The following is a 27,779-nucleotide window of genomic DNA, read 5'->3' as shown; positions in this document are numbered from 1 at the left end:
GTATACAAACATAGCGTTTTTCTAGTATATGTAATAATTAGCATAGACTCAGTCTGGACTGTTTGATGTGGTTTGCAGAGGTGCTTGTAACACAACAACTCAATGCTGCAAACACCCACATTGACCTTTTAATCAGCTTCTTGTGGATTGAACAACCACAGAATCAGGCAGTATTCATATGAAGGTTAAGGTAGATAAACACAGTTGACCTTTTGCATGTATTGTCATAAATGTAACAAGAATGCTCATTTCATAGTTAATTTAGTATTTCATGTGGCCAGAGTTCAAATTAAAAGGTTGGCTGTACATGTAAAAAGCAGTTGAGGAGAAAAGTGGATTTGCAGTAGCTATAAAGCATACATATTTTTTTTTTTTTGTTTTTGTTTTACTTCAGTAGGACTACCTACAGAACAATAATCTGTGCAAACTTTAGTGCTGGGTTCTCTCTCTCTCAAATGTTTGGATGTCTGTTTGCACCATCTGTGATTGGCCGGCGGACGGCCACAGCTCATTGGCCTGTGGGGTGGGCTGACGTCACGGCCACGCCTTTGCAGGGTGTGACAGTCACACCACCCTTAGCATATCCCCTCCCCAGTCCTGTAGGGTGAGAATAGGGGAGGGGGGAGGGGCTCTGTGTTTAGGGAAGAGAAGAGGGCTGCAGAGTGAGAGGTGGCATACACACACACCCACACGAATACATGCACACACCCCACACACATCCACACTAATACATACACACATACCACAACAATACATACACACACCCCACAGACATCCACACTAATACATACACACACATCCACACACTAATACATACAGTACACACACACCTCCACACCAATACATACACAAACCACACACCATACAAATACATACACACATAACACACACAAATCCATACAGGCATACCCAATACAACCCTATGTATGTATATAGATCTATCTATATATATATATATATATCTATATCTATATATATATATATAGATATAGATATATATATGCTAAAAAAATCTTTGTCTGTCAGTTTCTGCCCCCTGTGATTGGCCGGCGGACGGCCACAGCTTATTGGCCTGCGGGTTGGGCTGACGTCACGGCCACGCCTACACAGGGCGTGACACTCACACCACCCTTAGCGCACCGGCGCCACCCCCAGCACACACAACTTTTTTGTTACATTAAAGAAGATACTGGATGACACCAAAAGGAAACCGTAAGTCTTTCATTTTCTTTGATTTACCTTTCGAGTGCTGATCCAGTATGTTTTTTTACTAGGAGACATTTGAGACATTTCATGAACCATTACATATAACATGATTATGGGCGTATGTAACAGTTACAGACCAGATTAAAGTGCAAGAAAACTGAAGTCTTGAAATTACTTCTAACTGGAGGCAGTTTTGAGAGTCTCTGGTAGGTTGTTCCAGTCATCAGGTGCACGGTAACAGCAAGATGGGAAGTGACAGGATTCCTTATTGAACTTTGGGATTGTGAACAGTTTTTTGAAGTCAGATTTCAGGTGAAAAGTGCTGCGTGTGGTAGGGGTGAGGAGCTTGTTCAGATAGGCGGGTAGCTTGCCCAGAAGGTATTTGAAGGTAAGACAGGAAAAATGTACTTTGTGTCTGGACTCAAAGATAGCCAATCTAATCTAGGTTTTGGAGCATTTCGCAGTAATGTGGTTGCTTTGTAGGACAAAGTGGCATATTGAGTTAAGAGTGTGTTTCGTTTGCCAAGATACATTTAGGGTGTTGTATTATACACTATGCCCTCATAGTCTATAATTGGCATTAGCATCTGCTGTGCGATGCACTTTCTGACCAGCTTGCATAGGGAAGATTTGCTCCTATAAAGTACACCTAGTTTGGCATAGGTTTTGGATGTCAGGGTATCAATGTACAACATAAATGTTAACTGGAAGTCACACAAATATGCAGAGATATGGGCTAAGATGATGTTGGAGTACCTTCTGATCAGTAGTTCTGTCATTGGAATCTTTTTAAATTTAGCCTTAGTCCCAAATACCATCGTTACAGTTTTGCCAGTGTTTAAAAATCATTTGTTTCAGTTTAGGCTCAAAAATGCAATCATTAACTGTACAGAGTCTCAGATCGTGGTGGATTAGCTCTCCCCAACCTGATAAAAATACTACCAGGCATCTCAACTGGGCCAACACCTATGGAACTGTCCCAAAGACTCCAGAGGCTGGGTTAACATTGAGCACCATGAGTCTGGCTCGGCCGACATCAACTCACTATTATGGCTGAAGAAGTCAACAAGGCCATCTCCCTGAGGAAGTAACGCAGTCACGTAACGCGTAGGGTCAGAGGTTACAGCTGATCGTGAGAGCTGCGCGCGCAGCCTTTTAGTCACTATGAAAACAGCCCAGCAGCTCTCAGTGAAATTCTCTCCAAATTCTGCTCCTGCACTTGAGCTCGGTACACGGAGCACACAGATGGCATCGGATCACCTACACAGACATTCCCCTGCAGCGGTGGAGTCTTTGGGAGTCATCTGCCACTGGTTGGATGTGCCTATTTAACTCCTGTCTTGTTGTGAGCAGGATTATGTTTTTTGTAAACCGGACTAGCAGCACGACCAACTCATGTATTTTTAGACAGACATTCTCTTTTATATTTTAATAAATTAGCTTAACTGTTTGTTTCAGCAGTGTTTTGATTGTTCATTGTTTGTTAGTCTTGTCCCGTCTTAGTTGTTTGTTGTTATGTTGTTTATGCAGCAGTACACACTATGATTGTCCCTTGTGTTTAATCCCACATGTCCTGAGGAAACTTCTTCGTGGATTATTCAAGTGGATCCGGATGTTCCAGATTGACTTCTGTAATAAGGTTTTCATATTACCTTATATTTGCATTTATTGGACTTTTTGGAGGCGCCAGTTTGTATTTGTTATAGACAAGGCCAACAACACACGGTTGGTTCCACCCAGTAATCAAACAAACACACTCTCTGGGACCGACTTAGAATTCCATACTCTCCACATGAAGATAAAGTATGGTCCCATTATTTAAAAAAAAAAACAGATATTGCTCCTGGCCTCTCTGAGCGGGCCTTCAGTGCTTGGATTAAGGCCGGCATCTCTAGGGTTCAGGATTTGGTTTCGGGATTCGGTATAAAGCAATTCCCAGATTTACAGGGACAAAAAAAGAAAAAAAATTGTGCCACTCAAATCATTAGATACCTACAACTCAAACATTGCCCAATGCCTGGTACACCCCAACCATTCACTACTATATGTACTTACAAATCTCCTGAAATTTATCAACTGCTGGGCCAGGTCTAAGCACTAAAATGCCAATATATGCGCAAATGGGAGGGAGAACTGGGTGAGACCTTAGATGAGGACAAATAGGTTGAAATATCCATGGCGGCAGCCAAGATTTAACTCTGCACGGCCGCTAAAGAAAATGCAAACAAAATACTGTTCAGGTGAAACCTGACCGGACCAGACAACATGCCATGGATAATAGACATTCAGCCAACTGCTTGAGAGGTTCTGGCCAGTATGGCTCAATGGCACATATCTGGTGGTTCTGTCCGGTACTGGTCCCTTTCTGGAAAAGGGTGTTTATCCCTCATCAATTCACTGATTAACACTTCACTGAGGCCCAAGGCCTGGTTAGCCCTGTTGAGCAGATCTCTCTCCGAACTCCCTAGGATGTGAGGTTAAAGAAAACCATTAACCACATCATCACAGCCACCAGGTGCTGTATCGCTGCCTGATGGAGAAAAACCAAGGCCACAGACATAACCAGAGTAGAAAAAAACATGAATTTTGCAAACCATGACAATGGATCGAATAACGGCCTTCCGAGGTAGAGATGTAGCTAGTTCACTAGGGTTTAAAGCCCCTGGCTGCAGGCACAGGGACTCCCATTAAGCAACATTCCTCACAGCACTTTGATTTGGGGGGGGGGGGGAGGGGACACCTTTTTTCTTTTACTATATGCAGCATTTGAGTACCTTTAATGAAAACTAATTACCTACTGTATGCTGCTGATAGATCCGTTCTCCAATGATCGTGATCCTGCTTCCTCGGCTTCACCTAATGACTGCATTTCAGTTTCAATGAATCCTCCAGTCAGTTTAACTCATCAGCTACAACGTAACCTTACCTTACCAAGCTAACATTGTCTATTGTTACGATATATAATAATCAAAAAATAAATAGATGATACCGTTCTGTGGCTAACGAAATGCTTTTATTTGTGCGAGCTTTCGAGATACACTGATCTCTTCTTCCGGCGATGTTACAGCCGGAAGAAGAGATCAGTGTATCTCGAAAGCTCGCACAAATAAAAGCATTTCGTTAGCCACAGAACGGTATCCTCTATTTATTTTTTGATTATTGAAGCTCGGCTAACACGGTACTGATACCTCTACATATGTATATGTATATGTATATGTATATATATATATATATATATACACACTATATATATATATATATATATATATATATATATATATATATATATATATATATATATGCAAATATAGCTGTATGCTCATCTGCATGTCTTAGGCAGGTCTGCAACCCCGCCTTTCCCCATTATCACCCAGCATACAGCACTTCCACTGCAGCAAGGGATTCTGGGAAATGACATGCAAATGAGCACACAGTGTCACTTTTTGCCTCAATAACCATTTTTAACATGGTTCCCTATAGGCTTAAGCTTGCTGCATGGTCACAGCTTTGAGCACAGCCAGGGTTAAGGTGCATACCCAGAAAACCACCCACAGACAGCTGTTTCAACCTTGATGGGTCTCATCAGTGTGGGGTTGATTTTACTGGGAATGCAAGAGAGGCTATGGGATAGGCTAAACCATAATACTGAGTTAAGTTATGGTGAGTAAAAAAAGTGACAAAAACCCTCCACAGGAAAGCAAATATGCAAATATATCTGTATGCTCATCTGCATGTCTTAGGCAGGTCTGCAACCCCGCCTTTCCCCATTATCACCCAGCATACAGCACTTCCACTGCAGCAAGGGATTCTGGGAAATGACATGCAAATGAGCACACAGTGTCACTTTTTGCCTCAATAACCATTTTTAACATGGTTCCCTATAGGCTTAAGCTTGCTGCATGGTCACAGCTTTGAGCACAGCCAGGGTTAAGGTGCATACCCAGAAAACCACCCACAGACAGCTGTTTCAACCTTGATGGGTCTCATCAGTGTGGGGTTGATTTTACTGGGAATGCAAGAGAGGCTATGGGATAGGCTAAACCATAATACTGAGTTAAGTTATGGTGAGTAAAAAAAGTGACAAAAACCCTCCACAGGAAAGCAAATATGCAAATATAGCTGTATGCTCATCTGCATGTCTTAGGCAGGTCTGCAACCCCGCCTTTCCCCATTATCACCCAGCATACAGCACTTCCACTGCAGCAAGGGATTCTGGGAAATGACATGCAAATGAGCACACAGTGTCACTTTTTGCCTCAATAACCATTTTTAACATGGTTCCCTCTAGGCTTAAGCTTGCTGCATGGTCACAGCTTTGAGCACAGCCAGGGTTAAGGTGCATACCCAGAAAACCACCCACAGACAGCTGTTTCAACCTTGATGGGTCTCATCAGTGTGGGGTTGATTTTACTGGGAATGCAAGAGAGGCTATGGGATAGGCTAAACCATAATACTGAGTTAAGTTATGGTGAGTAAAAAAAGTGACAAAAACCCTCCACAGGAAAGCAAATATGCAAATATAGCTGTATGCTCATCTGCATGTCTTAGGCAGGTCTGCAATCCCGCCTTTCCCCATTATCACCCAGCATACAGCACTTCCACTGCAGCAAGGGATTCTGGGAAATGACATGCAAATGAGCACACAGTGTCACTATATATATATATATATATATATATATATATGCGATGGTTGCAGACCTGCCTAAGACATGGAGATGAGCATACAGTTGTATTTGCATATTTGCTTTCCTGTGGAGGGTTTTTGTCACTTTTTTTCACTCACCATAACTTATCTTAGTATTATATATATATATATATATATATATATATATATATATATATATATATATATATATATATATATATGCACCTTAACCCTGGCTGTGCTCAAAGCTGTGACCATGCAGCAAGCTTAAGCCCATAGGCAACCATGTTAAAAATGGTTATTGAGGCAAAAAGTGACACTGTGTGCTCATTTGCATGTCATTTCCCAGAATCCCTTGCTGCAGTGGAAGTGCTGTATGCTGGGTGATAATGGGGAAAGGCGGGGTTGCAGACCTGCCTAAGACATGCAGATGAGCACACAGCTATATTTGCATATTTGCTTTCCTGTGGAGGGTTTTTGTCACTTTTTTTACTCACCATAACTTAACTCAGTATTATGGTTATATATATATATATATATATATATATATATATATAAAATATTGAATAATTTCCTGCATTAAAATAAAAAGTTGTGTGCTGAGCAGGCGCATTGTAAGTGAAACGTTTGTGTATTGTCACAGAAATTGTATTTGCGATGGTGATTTTTTTAATTTAATAAAAGAGATTTGAGAGTATAATTTATTTTTGTGTTGAAATGTCCATACTATCACTCTGAATATATGATATAATTAACTTATATCTAAAGTAAGATACATATATTTTGGATTGCAAAGTATCTAAATGCCGTTACTCTCAAAAGTCTTTCATTCAATGTAAATCCTAAAAATCAAAACACACATTTCAGTAACAAAAAAGCAAAGAAGTTTGACTTCGGGTGTTCAGCACACACACCCTGTGTTTTTATTTTTTATAAATCGTTAAAGTTACTATATTATATTAATCTACATACAATTCATGTGTTATATGTGTACACACCTTTCATGTTTTCCACTTCTGCCTTTTTTTTAATTATAAATGGTATATTTCTAAAATGTTTTGCTATTTGCACTTCTATATTTATACTCACTTAGAATTCCTCTGGTAACAGTGGTTTGTGTCCCTATCTTTGTGTGTGTCCCTGTGTGTGTGTGTGTTTCCCCTTCTGCGCATTCGCGGAGTACGGGCGGCCGCTTCTGCACATGTGGAGTATGGCAGTCGCTTCAGCGCATGCGCCGAGTATGGTGGCCGCTTCTGCGCATGCACAACCATCTCCAGCCAAAGTCACTTCCGTCACAGATTTTCATTACCAGCCAAGAGATTTTTCCCATCAAAACCCTGTAGGTGCCAGCAAAGACGTTTCACTTCAAAATGTAAATTTCTCAGAATCAGGGTGTTCCCTGGAGTTAAGAAGTGTGTGGTTCAGCTCCGCAGGTGCCCACCCGATCCAATTATTAATAAATAAAACCAGTGTTAAAAAAATGAGTAGGCCGATTGCTACTTTAAGTGACACCAGAAATCAGACATGGCTGCTGACTACAGGCACGAATGTAAGTATACTGTATTGCAAATAGTTCCTATACAGTACAAATGTAATCAAGGCTATATTATAAAATAATGTAGCCGACATTTAGATTTTCATTCATTCAAGGACCATTCTGTAATAAGCAACAATATTATGGTTGATTTCATCTTTGTTACATGGTCTCCGTCTAATTCTTAGCTTGCGTTATTATGCTGCCGCAATTGAGAAATTCTAATCTGTAAAAATAATATATTTGCTGCCTAATGGTTTAGCATATGTAATAGGAATGAAACAAATACAGAAGCATAGAGAATGAGCCGAGTATTCAGGGAGAGGTACGTACTGTATCATTAAACTGTATTGATTAAAATATTGCTGCATACTATTTCAAATGTTTACCAACCTTCTGGCTCAGATGCAACTCTGTATATACACATCGTAAAAGAGACTTATAGGCCTTTTTTTACCAGTAATTCTACTTACGGATGCATGCTGTAAGCACTTCTACATTTAGAAAGTTTTCCACTTGTAAAATAATGTATAATCTTAATGTATACACGGTGATGAAACAGATAGATACAACTCTTTAATGGGCAAGTGTATCTGTTGATGATTTTAACAACCTTTTAGCAAGGCATGCACCAACCCCTAAATTCCTTTCCCATGGTATATATTTTTATGGGGTTTTTGTGCACGAAATGTTGACAAGATGAGGAATAGTGTAATATGGGATTGGGTTTCAATGCTGCATAAAATGGGCTTCTATGAGCTGCCACATTGTAGTTAATGGTACATATCAGCACTACATAGATTAAGCATTTGTAAAAAAGAGAAGAATATTTCGGCCCTTGTGTGTCCATGTTGGGGTGATAGTGACCATGAGTCGTGGTTGCAACAATAGGACTTCCTATTTCATTGCTGATGCCAGATTCTCAACGTTACTCCATGGATCCCTTTAGTGCAAGACATTCTCACACCATGAATGTAAGAATGTACCCCTGTGTTAGCAAATATTTTGTTGCGTTAATCATATGCGATTGGTTTTCAAAAACGTATCTACTACTTTTACACATGCGGAGGAGGACTTGTGCAGTCCTTTTTCCAGATGGTATGCTGGAATTATTTAGATAATATGTAGGGTAGATGCTTCCACCATTTGGATTTGGGAGCACATTTAAATAGTATAGACCAGACTACTCGAGAGGGTGCTCCTATCAGCGCAGCTCTAAAAAGGTACTGTACAAAAATAACAAAGGGATAGGCACACCATAAATCTGCAAATAAGTCTTATTGGCCCAATGTTGCTCATGATAAAGGCTCCAGAGGTTGCGTGTGTGTGTGTGTGTGTGTGTGTGTGTGTGTGTGTGTGTGTGTGTGTGTGTGTGTGTGTGTGTGTGTGTGTGTGTGTGTGTGTGTGTGTGTGTGTGTGTGTGTGTGTGTGTGTGTGTGTGTGTGTGTGTGTGCCTGTCTATTATTATTTATTTTCTCCTAGTCCTACTACCATTTAATAAACGTTTGACATTAGACCTTCAGGTATAAGGGAAGAAGAGAAGTATTTTTCCATCCAAGCAAGGTTACATGAAAACAGCTTTTCTTTATGAAATATTTAGAACAAAAATCACACTCTTCATTTGTATGACGTTAACGGAGGATTTGTATGGCTCTAAAATCTGTCAGATAATCCAAAAGCTTCAATACCTTTTTCTGTTGCGTAAAACCGCACAAAACAAAATGGTGGAGGTGGCACTCTTGCGTATCATTGGTGCGGATGCAGGGTGGCGGGGAATACTTTAAACGGCACAGGGTTACATCGAATAAAGGTCCTGCTGCACTGGAATAAAACGCAGAAAAAACTCCCTGACATTTTGGTTTGCTTTTATTTTAGCAGAACAATGCGCAGCATTGAGGATTAAGCCTGCTTCACGAAAAAAAAAACAACCTTGCCACCTGGGAAAGGGTTAATTCACAAAACGTTGTGCACTTTTCTGCTCAAATAAAAGCAAACCAAACTGTCAAAGTGACAGTTTTATTTGAGTGTGACAGGACCTCCATCCGTTGTGTTAAACTGGTAAACACTAGTTACAGTATACCTTTCCAAGACTATTCCCCAAATAGGTTTATATACCTGCCTAATTGTAATGGTTTATTATGTCTAAATGGAGTTATTGGGGGAAGGGTAATTTAACCATTTGTTTTTCTGGGTACCCAATTGTGATGGTAAGCCTCAGTAGTTGGAAGACGTGTTTTAGGAACTAATCTGAGTTTGAGGAGACAATACCACGTGGTGTCAAAGTAGGAAGTAATGGCTTTCCGCTCTTACCCGTGTGTGCTGTAGCTACAGATCTAGCCGTTATTGAATCCGCTGGCGAGTTATAGTGAGATACTCTACGTGATCACCGACATTGAATACTATGGAAAATGTGGGATATTCTGCATTATAAACACTATGGTTATGAGCAGGTGCAATAACTTTGGCTACATCTGAGTACCATAGTGGAATACTCTACTTTACAGATGTGCAGCCCTTTTAATTCTCTGGCTCTCTCTCTAACTAGCACACTACTCACTTTTAAAATTAAACATCCAATCCGCTCATCTCCAGATGTTTCTCTTCACCCCCCCCCCCCCCCAAAAAAAACAACACTTTTTTAGAGTAACTTCCTAACTCATTAGGAGCAGAATTCAAACATTCACGACTAAGCCCCAATTATTCCAGCTTTGAGTATAGATATAATTAATGGCCATCATGACTGCTCCCAGTCATTTAACAAAAACTATTTACATTGGCCCCTCTAAAGAGGAGGGTTGAGCGAGTTAATATTTCAACAAATTTGGTATGACTAATTATTCAATATGCCACCCCAGCTTAATGGCTGGAAAATAAAAACAGCTACCTGTTAACATGCAGTTGATGCAGAGAAGCTCTATAAAATTAGGATTACTCCATACAAAAGGATGAACAATGCTTTACAATTTACACAATAATGGCCATCATTAAACACGTATGGCACACACAACACCTGGTTAAGATTTAGCAAGTGTATTTTTGCCAGGTGTTTTGTGGTCTCGGCTGCAAAACTGGAAAGCAGACAAATCCTCAAATAACGCGCTCCAAAACCGGCACATAACAGGACATGAATAAATCCATCTGCTCTGAAATTATTTCAACTGATTAGATGTTCCATTCATTCAAAGCTGGAATAGCCTAGAAATGTCAGATCTCAACTTTGAGGCAGTTTTCTATTGGCCGCCAGAGGCATGGCTGACCCCAGAGGTCACATTGTATCCTCCTGCCTGTATATTGGGATAACAATTCTCATATCCCTGTTTTGTAAGTAGCGACGGGGTAAGAATGACCATGGAACTACCACTCCTGCCCTGCTGTACATACTGGAGACTTGCCTACTGTGTCACCGTCAACTAATCCTTCTCTTGGTGCAACTCTACAACTCCACTCAGTGTACTGGCAATTGTTACTGCAAAGGAAGTTCTTAAATATCCTTCTTTATCATCCAACCTTGATCTCTGAGACCAGGCCAGACTATTGTGAGGATCGGATGCAGGCTCTGCCCATCGATCTCGTGTCGCCTGATTGGGTCCAACCTGATTCCTGTCTGCTGTTCAGCCTTGCGCCTGATTGGATGCCCCTGCTATTTAGGCTCAGCCCTTCTACCAGGAAGTTGGCCAAGCATAATCACTTATGGCGTTGTGTTGGTCGTAAGCACGCTGCACACGCCTGACCTTGCCAACTTCTCCTACCCTCGACCCGGCTAGTGACCTCTACGATCAGCACCTCTCTACTCTTCGACCCCTACGATTCGCACCTCTTTTAACCCGACCACGAAACCTGCACTCCAGACGCGGTTTCGCAGCTCCACATCAGTGTATTCCATCTCAGCCTCGCGGTGCCATCCTGTTTGTGGCAAGCACCCGTTACAACTATGTGCGTGCACTCCGGTTTCCTTTGTTGAAGAAGCTTAATATAAAGTCAGTACAGGCATACCCCGGTTTAAGGACACTCAGTTTAAGTACACTCGCTAGTAAGGACATATCGCCCAATAGGCAAACGGCAGCTCGTGCATGCACCCGTCAGCATGTCCTGAACAGCAATACCGGCTCCCTACCTGTACCGAAGCTGTGTGCAAGCGGGGAGACTATAGAGCCTGTTACAAATGTACTATTTACATCAGTTCTGCACGTATATGATGATTGCAGTACAGTACATGCATCGATAAAGTGACGCTCTACCTTTTTTTCACTTAAGTACATTTTCGCTTTACATACATGCTCCGGTCCCATTGCGTACGTTAATGCGGGGTATGCCTGTAATTTAGCTAGCATAGGACAAAGCCTCATCAAACACGCTGCGAGTGCTATACATGGTATATACATTCTGGAAACTATGAATAAACTGAATCGAAGGGTAACAAGTGAGTAAGAGTATGTTGTTGATGCAAGTACTTTACCATATTAGATTATTATACTTTAGACCTACTGTCATAAGAAAAAAATATCTACCTCTATTGTGTACAAGAGGAGTTTGAGCGTGCTGGGAATGTGGTGCTACCTCTATTGTGGCTATACATGAATGCAGAACTGCTGAAATACATTGAAAAACCATTTACTGCTTTGAGGAGTAGAACCAGCCTGCACCCTCCTGCATGTTACATTAGAAACATATCTGAATACATTTAATGCTTCTCGTCATGTTCTGGAATAGTTTTGTTTGCCATTTCCCCATTCCTATCCCTTTACATTTAGACTCCAGGTGGGTTATTTATCAAAGTCTCCCGGCTACAAAACCAGGGCAATACTGGTGCAAAAACACAGGCAGATTTATCAAACAAGAAAATCCCATTGGTCTCAATGGGAATGCTTTATCCTTAATAAATCAGGTGCCGTTCTTGCGTCAGTTTTGCCGCTGGGAGACTTTGACACTGAAATAAATGACACTCTTCCCTCAGATAAGAACAGTTCCATAAATTCTGGCTGCAACTTTTAGAATTACATTTTAACAAAAAGAACCTGAAACTTCCTCAATATCCCTTCCATTCACAGGATCATTGAGATACTTCATCTAATGGACCAAAAGCCTTAGGATCTTTGTTGCGACTATCACTTTTGTGAAGAGATTACCATTGTCAAGCAACGTCTTCGGAAAATGTGAGCATTCCATAACCAGAGTTAGAGAGGTCTTTGTTGCTGAACCAGCTCATTCTTCGATTCTTCATGGACTGATGTACATCGATTCTTCCTATGTGCAGTATTCTCAGAACAGGATTGTGCAGTAAGGTTCCATTCTCCTGGGAATGTTCATATTCTTAAACAATTTACCCATTAACTTGATTTTGTGCCTCTCTAAATCCAGCCACTTTCTCCAGCTTTGGGAGGAGTTACAATGTATTTCAGGTTCTTGCTCCATTTCTTCCCTTTTTATTTACCAAAAAGTGCTGTAGCCCTCTTATCTGTATCATATATGAGGAGCTTAGAAAACCGGCTTCTTGCATGATACAAGAGAAAAAGATGGAGCAATTGCAACAAAACACTTTTCCATGGGTTTATACATCACCTCTATGTTCCTCCAACTCTTACTCCCATGCAATTACTCTAACTATTCAACACATCCTCAAAAAATCTCGAAGCAATGTCTTTTACACATTTTTTTTTTCTAAAGTAAATGCTACTTTTAGACATTGGCTAAATCTTCCTAACCATGTGATATTGTAATTTCAGTAATTGTCATCGCCATCCAAAGTTCAGCAATAAATCATTATGGACAACATTTCCCCACTCGACGGCAATTGTTTATTTATAAATTGTTTTACCAGGAAATAATTGTCGTAGTTATACTGTAGATAAGCTAATTTTGTTGGCTGCATAAAAGCCTGTATTGGCAAAGAGACAGAATCTTAAAAATAGAGCTGTACCAGCAATAAAGTCTGATTAGGCTGCAAGCTTACTATCAAGATATCAGAAGCATAGTGAAAACGACACATAAAATGCATATTGCCAGGCAAATGTTTGTTTAAGAAGAATGCAACGAATGTAATATACAACCAAGATTCTACCTTATATAGCCACTTCTTGAGTTTCGCCCAAGCTCTGTGAGATGTACATTCAATGACCATTTGACCATTAAAGGAAAAAAGTAACCATCTGGGAATTTCCCTGAGAAGACTGACTCCAGTAAAGAGAAAGAATAGATAGAGAATAAAAAAGGTGCAACCAACAAGAAAAAAAACTGGGGAAATGGAAAACTGCAAACTGAATGAGAGAGGCTAAGAGCCGTCAGTCATTACTAAAAAGCAGAAGTTACAAGAGGCAAGAAAAGTAGAAAAAGTACAGTAAATGACAAAAGTGAGAGGCAGCTGTTTTCTATTGCTACCTGTGTAGAAGTGGTAGTAATGGGATTTCAAAGGAGGAAAAGGCGTTATGAAGAAAAGGGCTAGAGCACAATGAATACAAGTACATTTATTGGGTTCATGGCAACATAAAAACAAGAATAGCGACGGGCGCTTTATCAGAGAGCGCTTTGTTTAAGCACCTGAGGCGTGAAGTACATCCGATTCTTTTTCACCTATACTCTATTCTTTTTGTAACCCCTCCCTGCTCGGTCCAAAAGGAGTGTTACGTTAGATGTTATTTGTATACCGGTGGTGCTCGTGTCTATGTACCTTCTTAGGGTGCTGGCACCCGTGCCGGCTGGTACTGGTAGTAATAAAAGAAGGCAATGAAGGGCGTCAGGAACTTTATTAGACAAACAAGTTTTCTTTATTTCTTAAAGTCACACATTCTTCGTCCCTGGATGCTCAGGCAGCACCCCAGAGAGGCGCATGGCTTGTCACCTCAATCAAACTTTTAGTAGATAAACGGCAATCCCTTGCTGGTGATCTGAGGCTTTCAAGCAGCATACATGCAGGGATAGACCTTCTATCAAGGATCCCATCTTCCTATCACCCTGGGCAGATCCCGGCAAGTCCTTACTCTGGCTCGCCAGTGGGCTTTATCTATGCAAATCCTGTGTGACACTCTGGGGCCCTTCACAAGGAATCCCCTGGCGTTGGGTGTCACGCACATCCTCTCATTTTAAGTGGCACTTGCGAAATAAGGGACACCTTCCCCACTAAAAAATAATAAAGGTGACCATGCTCACTAACATATTAAAGACAGACGCAATGTACAGTGAGGCTCCTCTCCTCGTCCTCCAGAAACCTAAAGGCCTAGAACCTTCTGCAGCTCTGTTTATACCCTTCTGCGATGTCACCATCTCCCTAGATACAGGGGGAGGGGCTTGGATGTTGCTAAGTCACCCTGGCCCAGGTGGCAAACTAAACATCTTCTAGAAGGTGAGCGTGACAAAAAAATGGTGTTACTCTGCCACAACCCAGACCGTTAACCCTATAGGGCCCTTAAGTGAATATAGTAATCCCGGAGCAGGGTTACATTTTATGTTGCCATGAGCCCGATTAATTTACTTGTATTCATCGTGCCCTAGCCCTTTTCTTCACACAGCAGTGCACGGCCTTTTTCTCATTGAGACTCCCACTACCTTGAACCACTGATGGCAGGAAGCACGGAAGCGGATATTGACTCGGCACGGTCGCAAGTACTGGATTTCTTGTACCCGCCCTATACATTCTAGGGGACCACTAATAAACAAATCCCCTAGTGGACATTATGACGTGGCATATACTGTGGCCTCCTCTTGGCTACAATATAAATATATGTGGCTCTTGGCTACAATATAAATCTATGTGGTTCCCTCTTGGCTACAATATAAAGCTATGTGGCTAGGACATAAGGTCAGTGACAAGTTTGTATATTGCATGGATTACAAAAACATATGAGACAGGGTCAGTGGCCTGTAACTCGTGGTAAGCAGTAGGTAAGTGTATGTACCACAGACCATCTACAGCAACTGTAGCGATTTGTAGCAAATCATCATGTATCTGCAATTGCTATAAAAAAAGGTATTCAGTTGCTACATCAGGTGCTTCAGAAAGCAAATCATAATACATGAAATAAACGGTTTCAATATGACAAAACGTTTTCAGGACAATATGTAACACTAGAAGTAGCTGTATATACACAACAGTGTCGAGTGCAAAGGAGTTGCAGCCACACAGAGGATACCCGTGTCTTACTGATGTCGTGTTTGGTTATGTCTCAATGGACACGGGATGATTGAGGTTTAGCTTGCATCACGGACTCTGCTGCGGAGTAGTATGCAGCGCTAGTAGTGCATGAATCACACCAAAACCAGAATAGCATGGATACCCTTAATGGAAGAAAATAGATCAATATCATGAAGCTGTGTCACACAGCGTAGGTGCTCGAAAGGGGTGCGCGGAGTTACATGGACACCCTGATGAGGTCTGCTAACCCCTATGACTTCATAGGCTATCGCCCGATGTTGCCTATTTTAGTGTTTATCAGGATTATTAGATTTTACCAAGAGACTAAATCCCCCCACTCCCAATTTTCTACAGGAAAACAATGGGACATTAGTAACAGAATCTAAAAGCGATTTACCAATAGAAAGGATAGTCCCGTGTTTCTTAATAGCATTATGTAAAAGATTGCAATAGTCATCAGAAAATTTTAGTTTTTTTTTTTTAGAATAAAGAGGCTCATTCAAAATTCTTCACTCTCCCTTCACAGTAGTACTACACGTGACATAATTTAACACAATGGAAACAAGCGTGTCAGACATAAAAGTAATATATTAGGAAAAGGGGTCCCTGCCCCGAAGAGCTTACAATCCAAGGGGTAAGTAGGGAGTACTTAGAGACAGTAATTGGGTGTTCTGGTAAGTGTGTCTGCAAGGGGTCAAGGTCACTGCATATTAGAAGTATAGTAACCGCCAACGGAGCTAACCATATGCTTAATTAAATATGTTTTGTTTGTTTTTTAAGATGTGTCATAAAGGTGGATAGAGAGGGTGCATTCCAGAGGTGTGAGGCACTAAGTGAGAGATTTTAGGCAGGAGAGGGCTTTAAATACAAAAGGGGTAAAAAGAAGACATCATTGATCAGAGTGTACTTGTGATACTGGGTGTATGATAGCTCTGCCCAAAAGTAATGGGGCAGTATGGCCAGGCTTGGGAGGAAGTATGAGAAGCTCAGTCTTGACATGTCAAGTTTGAGTCAGCGTAGGGCTATCCAGGATGATATAGTGGAGAGACATTCAGAGACTTTGGTCTGTACAGCAGGTACAAAGTCAGGGCCTGAAAGGTAAATTTGTCTGTCATATCAGTATGGAGGTGATATTTGGACCCAAGTGATGTGAGAAGGCCGCCTAGTGCAGGGGCGTGCAAACTTTTTGCGGCGGCCCCCCTGCCTTACCTTCTCCGTTGGCCGCCCCCCTCCTTATCTTGCGCGGCGTCAAATGATGCTGCGGGGTCGTGTGACATCATGTGACCTGTGGCATCATTTGACGACACGTTACCATAGCAACTGTGACGTCACATGCCCCCGCTGCGTCATTTGATGCCGCGTTGCCATGGTCACGCGTGCTAAAGAATCCTGGTAAGTAGAGGTTGCAGAGGCCTCGCGCGGTCCATAGGCATTTAATTAAAATTCCTGGGGGAGAGCACAGGACCTCTGCAACCGCCCATGCCTTCCCCAAAAATATCTCGCCCCCCAGTTTCCGCACCGCTGTCCTAGTGTGTGTACAGCGAAAAGAGAAGCAATCCCAGGACAGACCCATGGGCTATGCACTCATATCAACAGAGGATGAGGTATTCGCAAACGAGACACTTAATGTACGATGGGAGAGTTAAGAGGATATCCAGGATAGAGCGCTCTTACGGATTCAAAAGTATGGAGAATGTGCAGAAGAGGGTGGTCCACTGTATCAAAGGCTGCAGAGTGGTCGAGTAATATAAGCAGAGTGTAATGACCTTTGTCATCTTTCGCAGCATGGAGGTCATTAGTTATTTTGGTGAGGGCTGATTCAGTGGAGTGAGTAGTACAGAAGCCAGATTGTAAAGGATCTAAGAAAGAATAGGGGGTAACAAAATGTAACAGGCGAGAGAATACAAGGCGTTCAAAAAGTTTAGAGGCAAAAAGGCAGGAGGAAGACGGCAATAATTGAGACAGGTAGGGTTAAGCTTGTTGTTTTTGAGTAAGGGTATAACTGTTGGTGCTTGGAGGTGGGAAAGGTACCAGATTGGAGGGAGGAGTTCAAAATGTGTGTGGGGATTAGAGTAGGAGCGAGAGGTTTGAGGAGATGTGAGGGAATGGGGTCAAGTGGGCAAAAGATAGAGGGAGAAGAGCGATAAGTAACAACACATCTTCCTCTGTGACAGAGGAAAAAAGTCAAGAAAGGAAAGAAGAGAAGTTAGGAAGAGGTGTAGAATATGAGGAGGATAAAGAGGGGATGCAATACACCTTTGTCTTTAAATAGTTACCAGAGTCCTGAGGTGAAAGGGAGTTAAGGTAGCTGTACAATTCTAGGTGTGTTTGCTTATGCCCAGCCCAAATCAAAAACTATTGTCAATGTAACAAAAATACCAAGAAAAAAAGTCATGGAACAAGTATAAATATTGCTTTTAAAACAATCGCCCCAAAAGAAAATGTGTGTGTGCTGGATCCACATTAGCCCCTATGGCTGTGCCAGTTTACTGCAGGTTCAACCTTAACATCTATTTTCTGCAATATCTTTTTTTAATGGACTAAAAAAAATGAACAGACAAGCGGTTGTGAGCTAACTTTCTCCCTCCATCAATTCAGAGATAATACTGAGGGTCCATTAAAACGAATCTGTGATATAGATGGGCCACAAACAGTAGTTCTCCCTCAATGTGGAAACATGTTGGCAGCCTTGGCATTGACAGTGCTATGCTGTACACATTTGATATTGTGTGATGAGAATTTAATTAACATAAAATCATTTTAGGTGCTGGAATATTTAAAGGAATAGTAGCATCAAAATGTTTTCTTTTCTTGAATCTGCCATCCTCACTCCTGCTCAGGAGCGGTGCAAGGGTATTCGGCACCCTCGGCGAAATTCCAGCCCTCCCCGCCCCACCACCTCTTCCTCCCATCTCACCCCCCGCCTCACCTCTCTCTCGCCCGCCTCCTCCTCCTCCCTCCCGTGGTCGTTGGTGGAGCAGGTCAGCAGAGGAGGACGTTAGGCGGCGGGAGAAAAGGGACGGAGAACGGCAGGAGCAGAGCAGCAGAGGAGGAAGACGGCTGTGGAAGACTGAGGACCATGTGAGCGGAGCAGGATGGCACATGACGACAGCCAGGGAGGAGCACGCTGCACCAGCAGCAAACGGAATTCAATGACGACTTCCAGGTCAGAGCGCTGGGGGTGCGCTCCTTCCCGGCCATCCTCCTTTATCGCCCTGCTCCGCTCCCGTGGTTTTCAGTCCTTTTCTCCTGCCGCAGCCTGCCGTCCTCCTCTTCCACCGCCCTGCTACGTTACTGCCGTCATCCTCCTACTCTTCCTCCTCCTCCTCTTTCTGCTGACCCCCTGCTGTCGTCCTCTGCCGTCCAAAATCTACCGCCCTAGGCAACAGTCTAAGTCGCCTAATGGTAGCACCGGCCATGCTTCTGTTGCTTAGATTATGCTTTCTGCTCTCCTACTGCATGTCAGGATTTAGTCACGTAGTTTTCAGTCAGTAACATTAAATACATGGACAGGCTATTCCAAATATACAGGCAACTATACATATACACTGATAAAAACAAATTCTCTAACACACAATATGCCATGCCACGCATGAGCTTGTTCTTAAAGGACTATATATATTTATCTCCACGGAGCTCGACAACAATGATCCCAGTTCAAGGGGGGGGTGGAAATAATTTGTCCAGTTGGTCAACTGGGTGAACGACGTCAGTCTGGCCTTGACCCATATTTTTATACATAGTGGACAGTAGAACTATTTTAAATTAATGTACTATAATATAAACCCTTACCTTTCTCATCTTGCCCTATAAAATGTGCACTCATGTGTTCCTTTTGACCTTCTGTCAACACACCTGGTAGTTTTGCAAGTTCTTAGGAGCAAGGACTTCCAGTCCCCGATGTTTACATTTATGTATTGTGCACTTTTCCTATTTGTATTATTCTTCCCTGCATTATGTCTTGTATGCCATGTAAAACGCTGCACACGATTGCCGCCATATAAACAAAAATACAATGTATAGCATTTAAACACAATCATGTCAAAAAGAAAGAAAAAAAGACGGTGAAAAGAAAATATCCCCCTGATGACAAGTGAAAGAGGTCTTCTAATGAATGGGAACGGGTACAGGCATACCCCGCATTAACGTACGCAATGGGACCGGAGCATGTATGTAAAGCGAAAATGTACTTAAAGTGAAGCACTACCTTTTTTCCACTTATTGATGCATGTATTGTACTGCAATCGTCATATACGTGCATAACTGATGTAAATAACACATTTGTAACAGGCTCTATAGTCTCCCCGCTTGCGCACAGCTTCGGTACAGGTAGGGAGCCGGTATTGCTGTTCAGGACGTGCTGACCGGTGCATGCACGATCTGCCATTTGCCTATTGGGCGACACGTACTTACTCGCGAGTGTACTTAAATTGAGTGTCCTTAAAGCGGGGTATGCCTGTATACTGTAAGTAATTACATACACAATTCCCTTTGTAATAACAGTTGTTGAAAAAGGAGCCATTTTCAATCACCAAGCATATTCTGGCGTCTGTCGCTGTAGAACGGACAAGTAAAAGGAAACCGTACAGGTTGCATGTCATATCCTGTGTAATTTATATCGCTCCTCAGGAGTCAACTGGAAATTCTATTGGATTACAAACTTTGACTTTCTGTAAGCTTGGAAAATGTGTACAGGCATACCCCGCATAACGTACGCAATGGGACCGGAGCAGTCTCTATAGTCTCCCCGCTTGCACAAAGTTTCGGTACAGGTAGGGAGCCGGTATGCTGTTCAAGACGTGCTGACAGGCGCATGAGCGAGCTGCCATTTGCCTATTGGGCGATATGTCCTTACTCGCGAGTGTACTTAAAGTGAGTGTCCTTAAACCGGGGTATGCCTGTACTGGTCAAAACAAGCTCTGTTCTGCTAGGAGGTGTTAAATATCGTGTCTGCATAACGCAAGTTAAAAAAAAAAAAAAAAAGAAGCCCGTCAACAATATCTGTAGTCGTCTTGTTCTAAAAATATTTAATATACAGAAACCTACCAAATCCCGGGACGGCTTTGAGACTGGATTTGAGGCAGATTTTTTCCAGCCTGAGGTAGCTGTATCGTAACAAACAATTCCACAGAAACATCCAATCCAATCTGGTTCGATGGTTCATAATGATTACACTTCTTTCTCCGGGAATGAAGCCATCACCCGTTATAACCACTTTTGCACCAAACACCAGCTCCAGCAAAGCCTAATGGAAATAGAATGTATGAATTATTACCGTATCGAACATTTGAATGCAGGATATTCATTGTTATTTTGAAAATATCAAATAAGCAGAAGCATTAGTATTAAACCAGATACTGTCACCGGCTTCCCAGCGAGTGAACCTGGGTCAATTCCAAGAGGCAGCTAAAGTGCAAGTCTCTCAGTGCAGGGGCCCAACCCCAGTCCTCAACACCCCCCCAAACCAGATCGGTCACTTCAGGCAGATATAGAATATACCCATTCATCTCAATGTGCCTGAGATACTCAATACACTAGACTGCAAGATCAGTTGAGTAGAAGAGCTGTGTGCACTGCAGCTACACAATAAACCAAATATTACATTTGGACAGGTATCCATGCGGATCCCAATCAATAATACTAAGCATATCTAGATTCATTGAAGGGCTTGGATACCTTGTAATAGGAAGCTGGTCACCACAGAGAATCTGAGCACCAAAAGAAAGAAGGGATTTGTGAAGTGGCGTGTTCTTTCAGGGCTCATGTAAAGGCAGAATATAGTGAATAATGGGTGATAATGGTGAAAGGCAGGGTTGCAGACCTGTCTAAGACATGCAATATCAGTGAATATCATGAAACAGTAATATTTCCATTTGCTATATGCTTTACTGTGGAGGGTTTTTGGTCACTTTTTTTACCCACCATAACTTTACTAAGTGTGGTGAAACCTATCCCTGATCCATTTTGCAAAGCCAGTATAACCAACCCCACACTGAGGAGACCCATTAAGGTCGAAACAGCTGTCTGTGGGTGGGTTTACTGGCTATGCATCTTAACCCAGGCTGTGCTGAAAAGCTGTGCAATGCAGCAAGCATAAGCTTATAGGGGGTCCATGTCAAAATGGACTTGAAGCAAAAGGTGGTACTGTGTGCTCATTTGCATTTCATTTCCCAGAATCCCTTGCTGCAGTGGAACCAGTACGCTGGGCGATAATGGTGAAAGGCAGCGTTGCAGACCTGTCTAAGACATGCAAATGAGCATACAGTAATATTTCCATTCGATATATAGATATACATATATAGACGAGTTTTCAAAGTTTTTGAAATAAAATAAATGTGCATATTTTATAATATTTTATTTTTACAGTGACTTGGTACGGTGGGATATGCATTTAGGTAAGGTATTTCTTCCCTTTCATTACCACTTGTTGGCAACAATATGACTATTCAAACTTGTATCAATTATATAATTTGGTTATTCTTATGCCCCCCACCAGAACAGCTGTCTAATTGCTCTATATTTTTATTAATAGTGTATGGAGCATGTCATTATTAAATGTGCATATTATAGTCTGCTTTTATGCCAAGTTGCACTACTTGTATTAATGGATTAATATAGCATGCTGCAAATATGTAGATTTACATGACCTATATGAATTGAGAATTGATGGTACGTAGCACGTTGTACAGTATGGCTCCAAAAAAATGTAGTACTATAATTGCAGTTACTAAAAGGTCCATTAGATGGTAAGCTCTTCTGGGCAGGGACGCCTTTTCCTAATGTCTACTTTTATGTATTAAGCGCTTATTCTCCTATTATGTCCCATATGTTACCGCTGTAAAGCGCTACCTGTATGTACATGGATGGTGCTGCACAAACAAAGATATACATAAAGGCATACCCCGCATTAACGTACGCAATGGGACCGGAGCATGTATGTAAAGCGAAAATGTACTTAAAGTGAAGCACTACCTTTTCCCCACTTATTGATGCATGTACTGTACTGTAATTGTCATATACGTGCATAACTGATGTAAATAACGCATTTGTAACAGGCTCTATACTCTTCCCCGCTTGCGCACAGCTTCGGTACAGGTAGGAATCCAGTATTGCTGTTCAGGACGTGCTGACAGGCGCATGCGCGAGCTGCCGTTTGCCTGCAGTGCGATATGTCCTTACTCGCGAGTGTACTTAAAGTGAGTGTCCTTAAACCGGGGTATGCCTGTACATAATCAGGGCTGGCCACGGCTGCTGCAGAACCTCTTCAGAAGAGCTGTCAATCATCACTGCCTTTCAAAGTGGCGCCCCACAATGCCTTTCATGGTGCTGTGCGTGGCATTATGGAGGGGGGGGGCGCGACTTTAGGAAGCAAGGGTGCTCATTGACAGCTCTGCTTCCAAAGACGTTCAGCAGCGGCGGTCTTTCAGCTTCGAGGGTTTCGAGCCAATGTCTACAATTATTTTCTATTGATGTAAAATATGATCTTCAGAGTTTGTTTCCTTTCTGCCATTCCCTTTCCATGCAGCGTTCCTTCTCGATTTCATAAAGACATTAATGCACTGAAGGTCTGCATAGGGAATAGCCTGTTATATTTGATTTTCATGAGCAGGGAGATAACTATATACTGTAGAAGTGTTTTTGGTTTCTTGTTGTCTAGAACAATACACTGGTTAAAACAATAATTGGTAGTAAGAAGTCAACTAAAAAAAAAAAAAAAAAAAAATTACAAATATGCTACACTACAGATTAAAGATTATCATTTGTATTAGTGGTTTCGCTTAAAAGACAGGTTGGAATTTTATTAAATGTAGCCCAAGTTAATATTTGGAAATACAGAAAACATAGTTGTCTAATTATCTGAAATTGGAACTGTACTGACACTGTACGATTAATGCAGCTCTAAAATCTACACTTTTACATTTTAGACAAGGGGGAATTACTCAAAGCATGATGCTCATTATTGGATTTTCACTTCTGATCACAAGTCAATCATGCGCCTGTGTCTCATCAGCCACCTATAACTGGTTAATAAAGAGACGATTGTTCCCTCCTATTCTCTATTCTTTGGATGCCCTTCAGGCCAGAAATACCCTGCTCCGGGATTTAATATGCTTCACTAGCAAATATAATGGATAATCAAAGATGACTATGAAGACCACCAAAAAATCCCGAAGATTGCAGTGCTGATGTCATTGCGTCTCAGTACGCAGTCCTATCGAGTCCCTGCTTTTCTTTTTGGGATAGAACACAAGACAAGATGAAAGGCTTACCACTGGTAATGTTAGCCAGGTGGCCACAATGCGGTCAGTTATCCAGCGATACCAACTCGGAGACAAAAACATCAAAGGCAGAAATGGACTCAGCATGAAGATACTTCCAAAAAAACTTCCCATAAATAGCACAAACACAAAGTATATCCCTCTCCATGACACCATGGCTCTGAAAGACAAGTACAAATTCAATATTAGCTCGAAGCAATATACTGTAAACAAAGAGATCATTATAGGATATAAGGAGTAGACAGCACACTATAAATGCAAGAAATACAAATAAATGCACGTGGTGCAGCAAGAGCAAGGAGGGCCCCCAACCCTTCCAAATATAACTAACAGCACAGGAGCTCCCAGCACTCAAAGAACGGAATAAACAGAACATCTGCTAATACAAATGCAATATGCAAAATAAATCCTAACAATACATTGTACACAATGGTAGAAGTTGTAACAATGATATAAAGTGAAGCTAAGGCTAGCTACAGGTGTATAGAGATAACTAAGGGGGAAAGGTGAAACGGAGGTAAAGGGATGGGGGACACAAGGGGAGGAAAAGTAAAAAATAGGGAGGAGGGAAAAAAGGGGAAAATACAACGTAAAAAAGGTAAGTAGAAGGGGTCTCTATTCCATTCCATTCTTTGAGTGCTGGGAGCTGCTGTGCTGTTGGAAAGAGATCATTGTATTCTGCTATATGTTTTCATGCCGTGCAATCAAGCTCCATTTTTACTAAAGCCCTACTGATAAAATGATTTGATTAGCCGTACCACCATCCATCTAACGTTTCTGCTCAGAAAGAGCCTCCCTCAGTATAATGCTACAATGGTATGTTTAAAATAACCGGTAACTCCCAATCGAATAGCTCTTGCCATCATGACATCATTGCCAGCAACACACGATGATGCACCAACTTGATGACATCATCATGCATGGGACAACCGCGGATGCCATGGCAACACAATTAAACATCACACAGCAAAACTTTGATATCCAAAATGTCCTCCTATGAAAGAGCATTGGGACATTATATATGAATATAAAACCATTAGCAGTACCCGCCGTAACATACACCGATCTATGAGTTCTGAAGGTTATTAAACATCACTCTGTGTTTTCACCCCTCCCTGTAATGCCTTGCTGTCTCGTCCCCTCTTCCTCACCTTACTCTCTCCTCTATCATGCCCTGCTCCTCTTTGCAGTCTCTCCTCCCCTCTCTCTGCACTCCTCTCTGTGCATACTACACTCCCTCCTCTCCTACTCATCTATCTCCTCCTCGCCTTGCCGTCTCCACGCCATTAAAATCCCCTACACTCGTGTTTTCTGGATGAGTGAGAGGCCACTCAGTCCATCACGGGAGGATGTATGTATAAGTATCTTTATACATAGCACCGACAGTGCTCGTCAAAGACAATACAGCACAAGGAATTATAATAATACAATAAGTGCAGCTAAGTGAGACAACAGGAAAGGAAATACCTGCCCCGGAGAGCTTACGATCTAAGTGATATGTTGGAAGACTTACAGAGACAACCTGTGAGGGAATAAGTGCAGTAGATGGCAGCGCTTGGCCACAAAGGTTGGTACGAGCGACTGTGGGTGTGGGACAGTAGCCATGAGTGCAGGCTATTGGAATGCTTCTTTTGAAAGTTGAGTTTTAAGGTTGGTCAGTATTAAACTAGATGGGTTAACACCATTAGCAGGGACGGAGGTGGGCGAGAGTAGGTGTGTATATAGCTAGGTCCAGGAAGGAGAAAAGGGAGAGATGTGGATAGAAGGAGAGTGGGGAAGTTAGAGAGAACAGAAACGTTTACAAAAGGAGTGAGGAAACCACGATCAGAAAAAGCAATAGGGAGGTGTAACGAGATGCAGGGAGAGAGGTAGGAGGGGAGAGTTCCCAGGTATTGGAGGAGATGAGGGGGAGATGAAAGAGCAGGTGTATAAATCAGGCCTGGGAGGCAGCGGAGCACTGAAGGTTACACAGCAGCATAGAAAGTTAGTCTATATCAGTGTTTTTCAACCAGGTTTCCCCGGGCATCCCTAAAGGGTTCCCTGCAATGTTCTGGTCATTTGAAAATTGTATCAAATACTGAAGAATTTACACTGCATCTGATTTCAGATGCGCTATTAGAAGGGGCTGGGGGTTCCTCAGAATTTCACCTAGGGTTCCTTAACCAACAAAAAGGTTGGAAACCACTGCTCTGGTTGTTCTAGTCATGAAGGGCACGGTATGTACTGAAGCACTCATTTATTCTACACTATCGCAACTGGACTAACAGCTATTTCTATTTAAGTCATAAAGTAGGAATGCAACCGTGTAGAAAATTGTGGCCAGGACACTGTGAGGTCATCAGTGACATCAGAATGGGAGGATGTGGCTAAGTTGCAGATGCTGCCATTTGCCTGGTGTAGTCATCACTCATTTATCAAAATGCTGTCTGACTTTAGACAGTATTGTGAGGTCATGTGAGCTCATCAAGACATCATAATACACTGAATTTGGTGAGCTATAAATGCTGAAGCCAGGAGGAGTTAATCATTCATTCATCTGCCTGGACTCCAGTCATACTGAGCCACTAATTGAGCCAGCTGTGCTGAAGTAGGGATATCCTGAAAACCTGGCCTGTTTGCGGCCCTCAAGGACTGGAGTTTGACACGCCAGGCCTGGAGCAAAGGAGGAGCGCTTCCCTGGAACACCAGTCCACATGTTGCATTTGAGAGAGTTATTGAATTGGCTGAATATTCCCCTTAAAAGCAGCAATTTCCCTATGAGAGAGTCAAGAGTTAACGCTCTCTGTTCAGGCACAGGAGACTATACCCTAGTGTCAGGTATTCTAAGCTATTTCAAGTAAATCTCCTGATTGCAAGGGGTTTAAAAGTCAGTCAGCAGCCTGCCAGAACCGAGTCTTTCCCCAACTTGCAAGGATGCGGTTTGGAACGGTTTCCCCGGCCTGACCGGACACACCCAGCAACAGAAGTTGGACAAGCCTGCAAGGACACAGGGTTTGTCTGCTAAGGAAGCACGGCTGACCTATCTGCAATGTGTAACAGTCCCCAGAGGGATTACCTGGAAACTCCTGGGACGAATTCCCAGCACCTCCAATAAGAACTTATGTTGAGTACAGATGTACTGTATTATGCTGTGTCCTGTTTGAACTGGTAATTAGTTTAGCTAACCAGTCGGTTAGTCAGGGCCTGTTCTGTTTAGTCAGTCTCCTTAATGTGGAGTAGGCTTTTCTGTTTATGGTTTTGTTTTGCCTTAAAGGGACAGTGTACCTACATTTCTGTCTACTTGTGTGGAAAATAAACCAGCAAAAAGATTGTTTCAGCACAAATGCAGTTGTGTGAACTCTTTACTGACCTGGCCCACAAAGCCACTCCGCCACATTCCCACGCAAACAAATGGGTTTGTTTTTTAAGTCCCGCCATCTTCCTCCACACACAGTTCAAAGACCCCCCCCCCTCCCCCTCCCCTCACACCTGCGTCCTCCCTGAAGATGCCCCTGACTGGGCCCTGTGAGAGTTCCCGGCCAAAAACACAGAGCCTGTGAGGGGAGTGCCCGACGGAAAACAACCAGTGTCAGAAATGCTCCCAGAAGATGTCACAGACCCTTATAACACCGGTGCAAAGTGTGGGGCTCGGGAGTACTAGATTGTCTGGGGAGGGGGGGCGCGGGTGTTACAGAGGCCCCCGCGCTTCCCCGAAGGCATTTGAAATCAACTCTCCGCAGGCCCCGCAACACCCCCACATAGCAGTGACCCGGCGGCTCCAAAGCACAGCAGCAGCGGCCGCCCCGGTCACTGCTATCCTCTCTGCCTGCTCCGGTCGGCACGTGCTCTCGCAGCGGGTGGGGGGGGGAAATGCATTCCACGTACTTCACTCCTGAATGGGTCGAACAGGAGGTCAGAGTTTACCCAGGGAATTGGAATCCTTTGCAGATGTATTCCCAGTCAGTGCCAGAGCGACATGCGAAGCAATGCCCCCTCTGACAGTAAAAGGAG

At 42.5% G+C, this 27,779-nt stretch overlaps 1 protein-coding gene across 4 annotated transcripts in view; it reads right to left on the bottom strand.

Annotated features, from left to right (window-relative positions):
- The window catches only part of LCLAT1 (lysocardiolipin acyltransferase 1), a 250,511-nt gene that overhangs the window by 204,077 nt on the left and 18,655 nt on the right, over positions 1 to 27,779 (bottom strand). For all 4 annotated transcript variants that reach the window (XM_075595444.1, XM_075595445.1, XM_075595441.1 and 1 more), the window contains 2 exons: positions 23,781 to 23,949; positions 20,557 to 20,755 (listed from right to left, as the gene is read on the bottom strand). In XM_075595444.1, coding sequence (XP_075451559.1) covers positions 20,557 to 20,755; positions 23,781 to 23,945 — 364 coding nt within the window. In that variant the 5' untranslated portion in view covers positions 23,946 to 23,949. The remainder of the gene's footprint in view (positions 1 to 20,556; positions 20,756 to 23,780; positions 23,950 to 27,779) is intronic.

The sequence above is a fragment of the Ascaphus truei genome, chromosome 4 (assembly GCF_040206685.1).
Source record: "Ascaphus truei isolate aAscTru1 chromosome 4, aAscTru1.hap1, whole genome shotgun sequence".
NCBI lineage: Eukaryota > Metazoa > Chordata > Amphibia > Anura > Ascaphidae > Ascaphus > Ascaphus truei.
The sequence above is the reverse complement of the archived record's forward strand: the minus strand, read 5'-3'. Positions and strand labels throughout refer to the sequence as shown.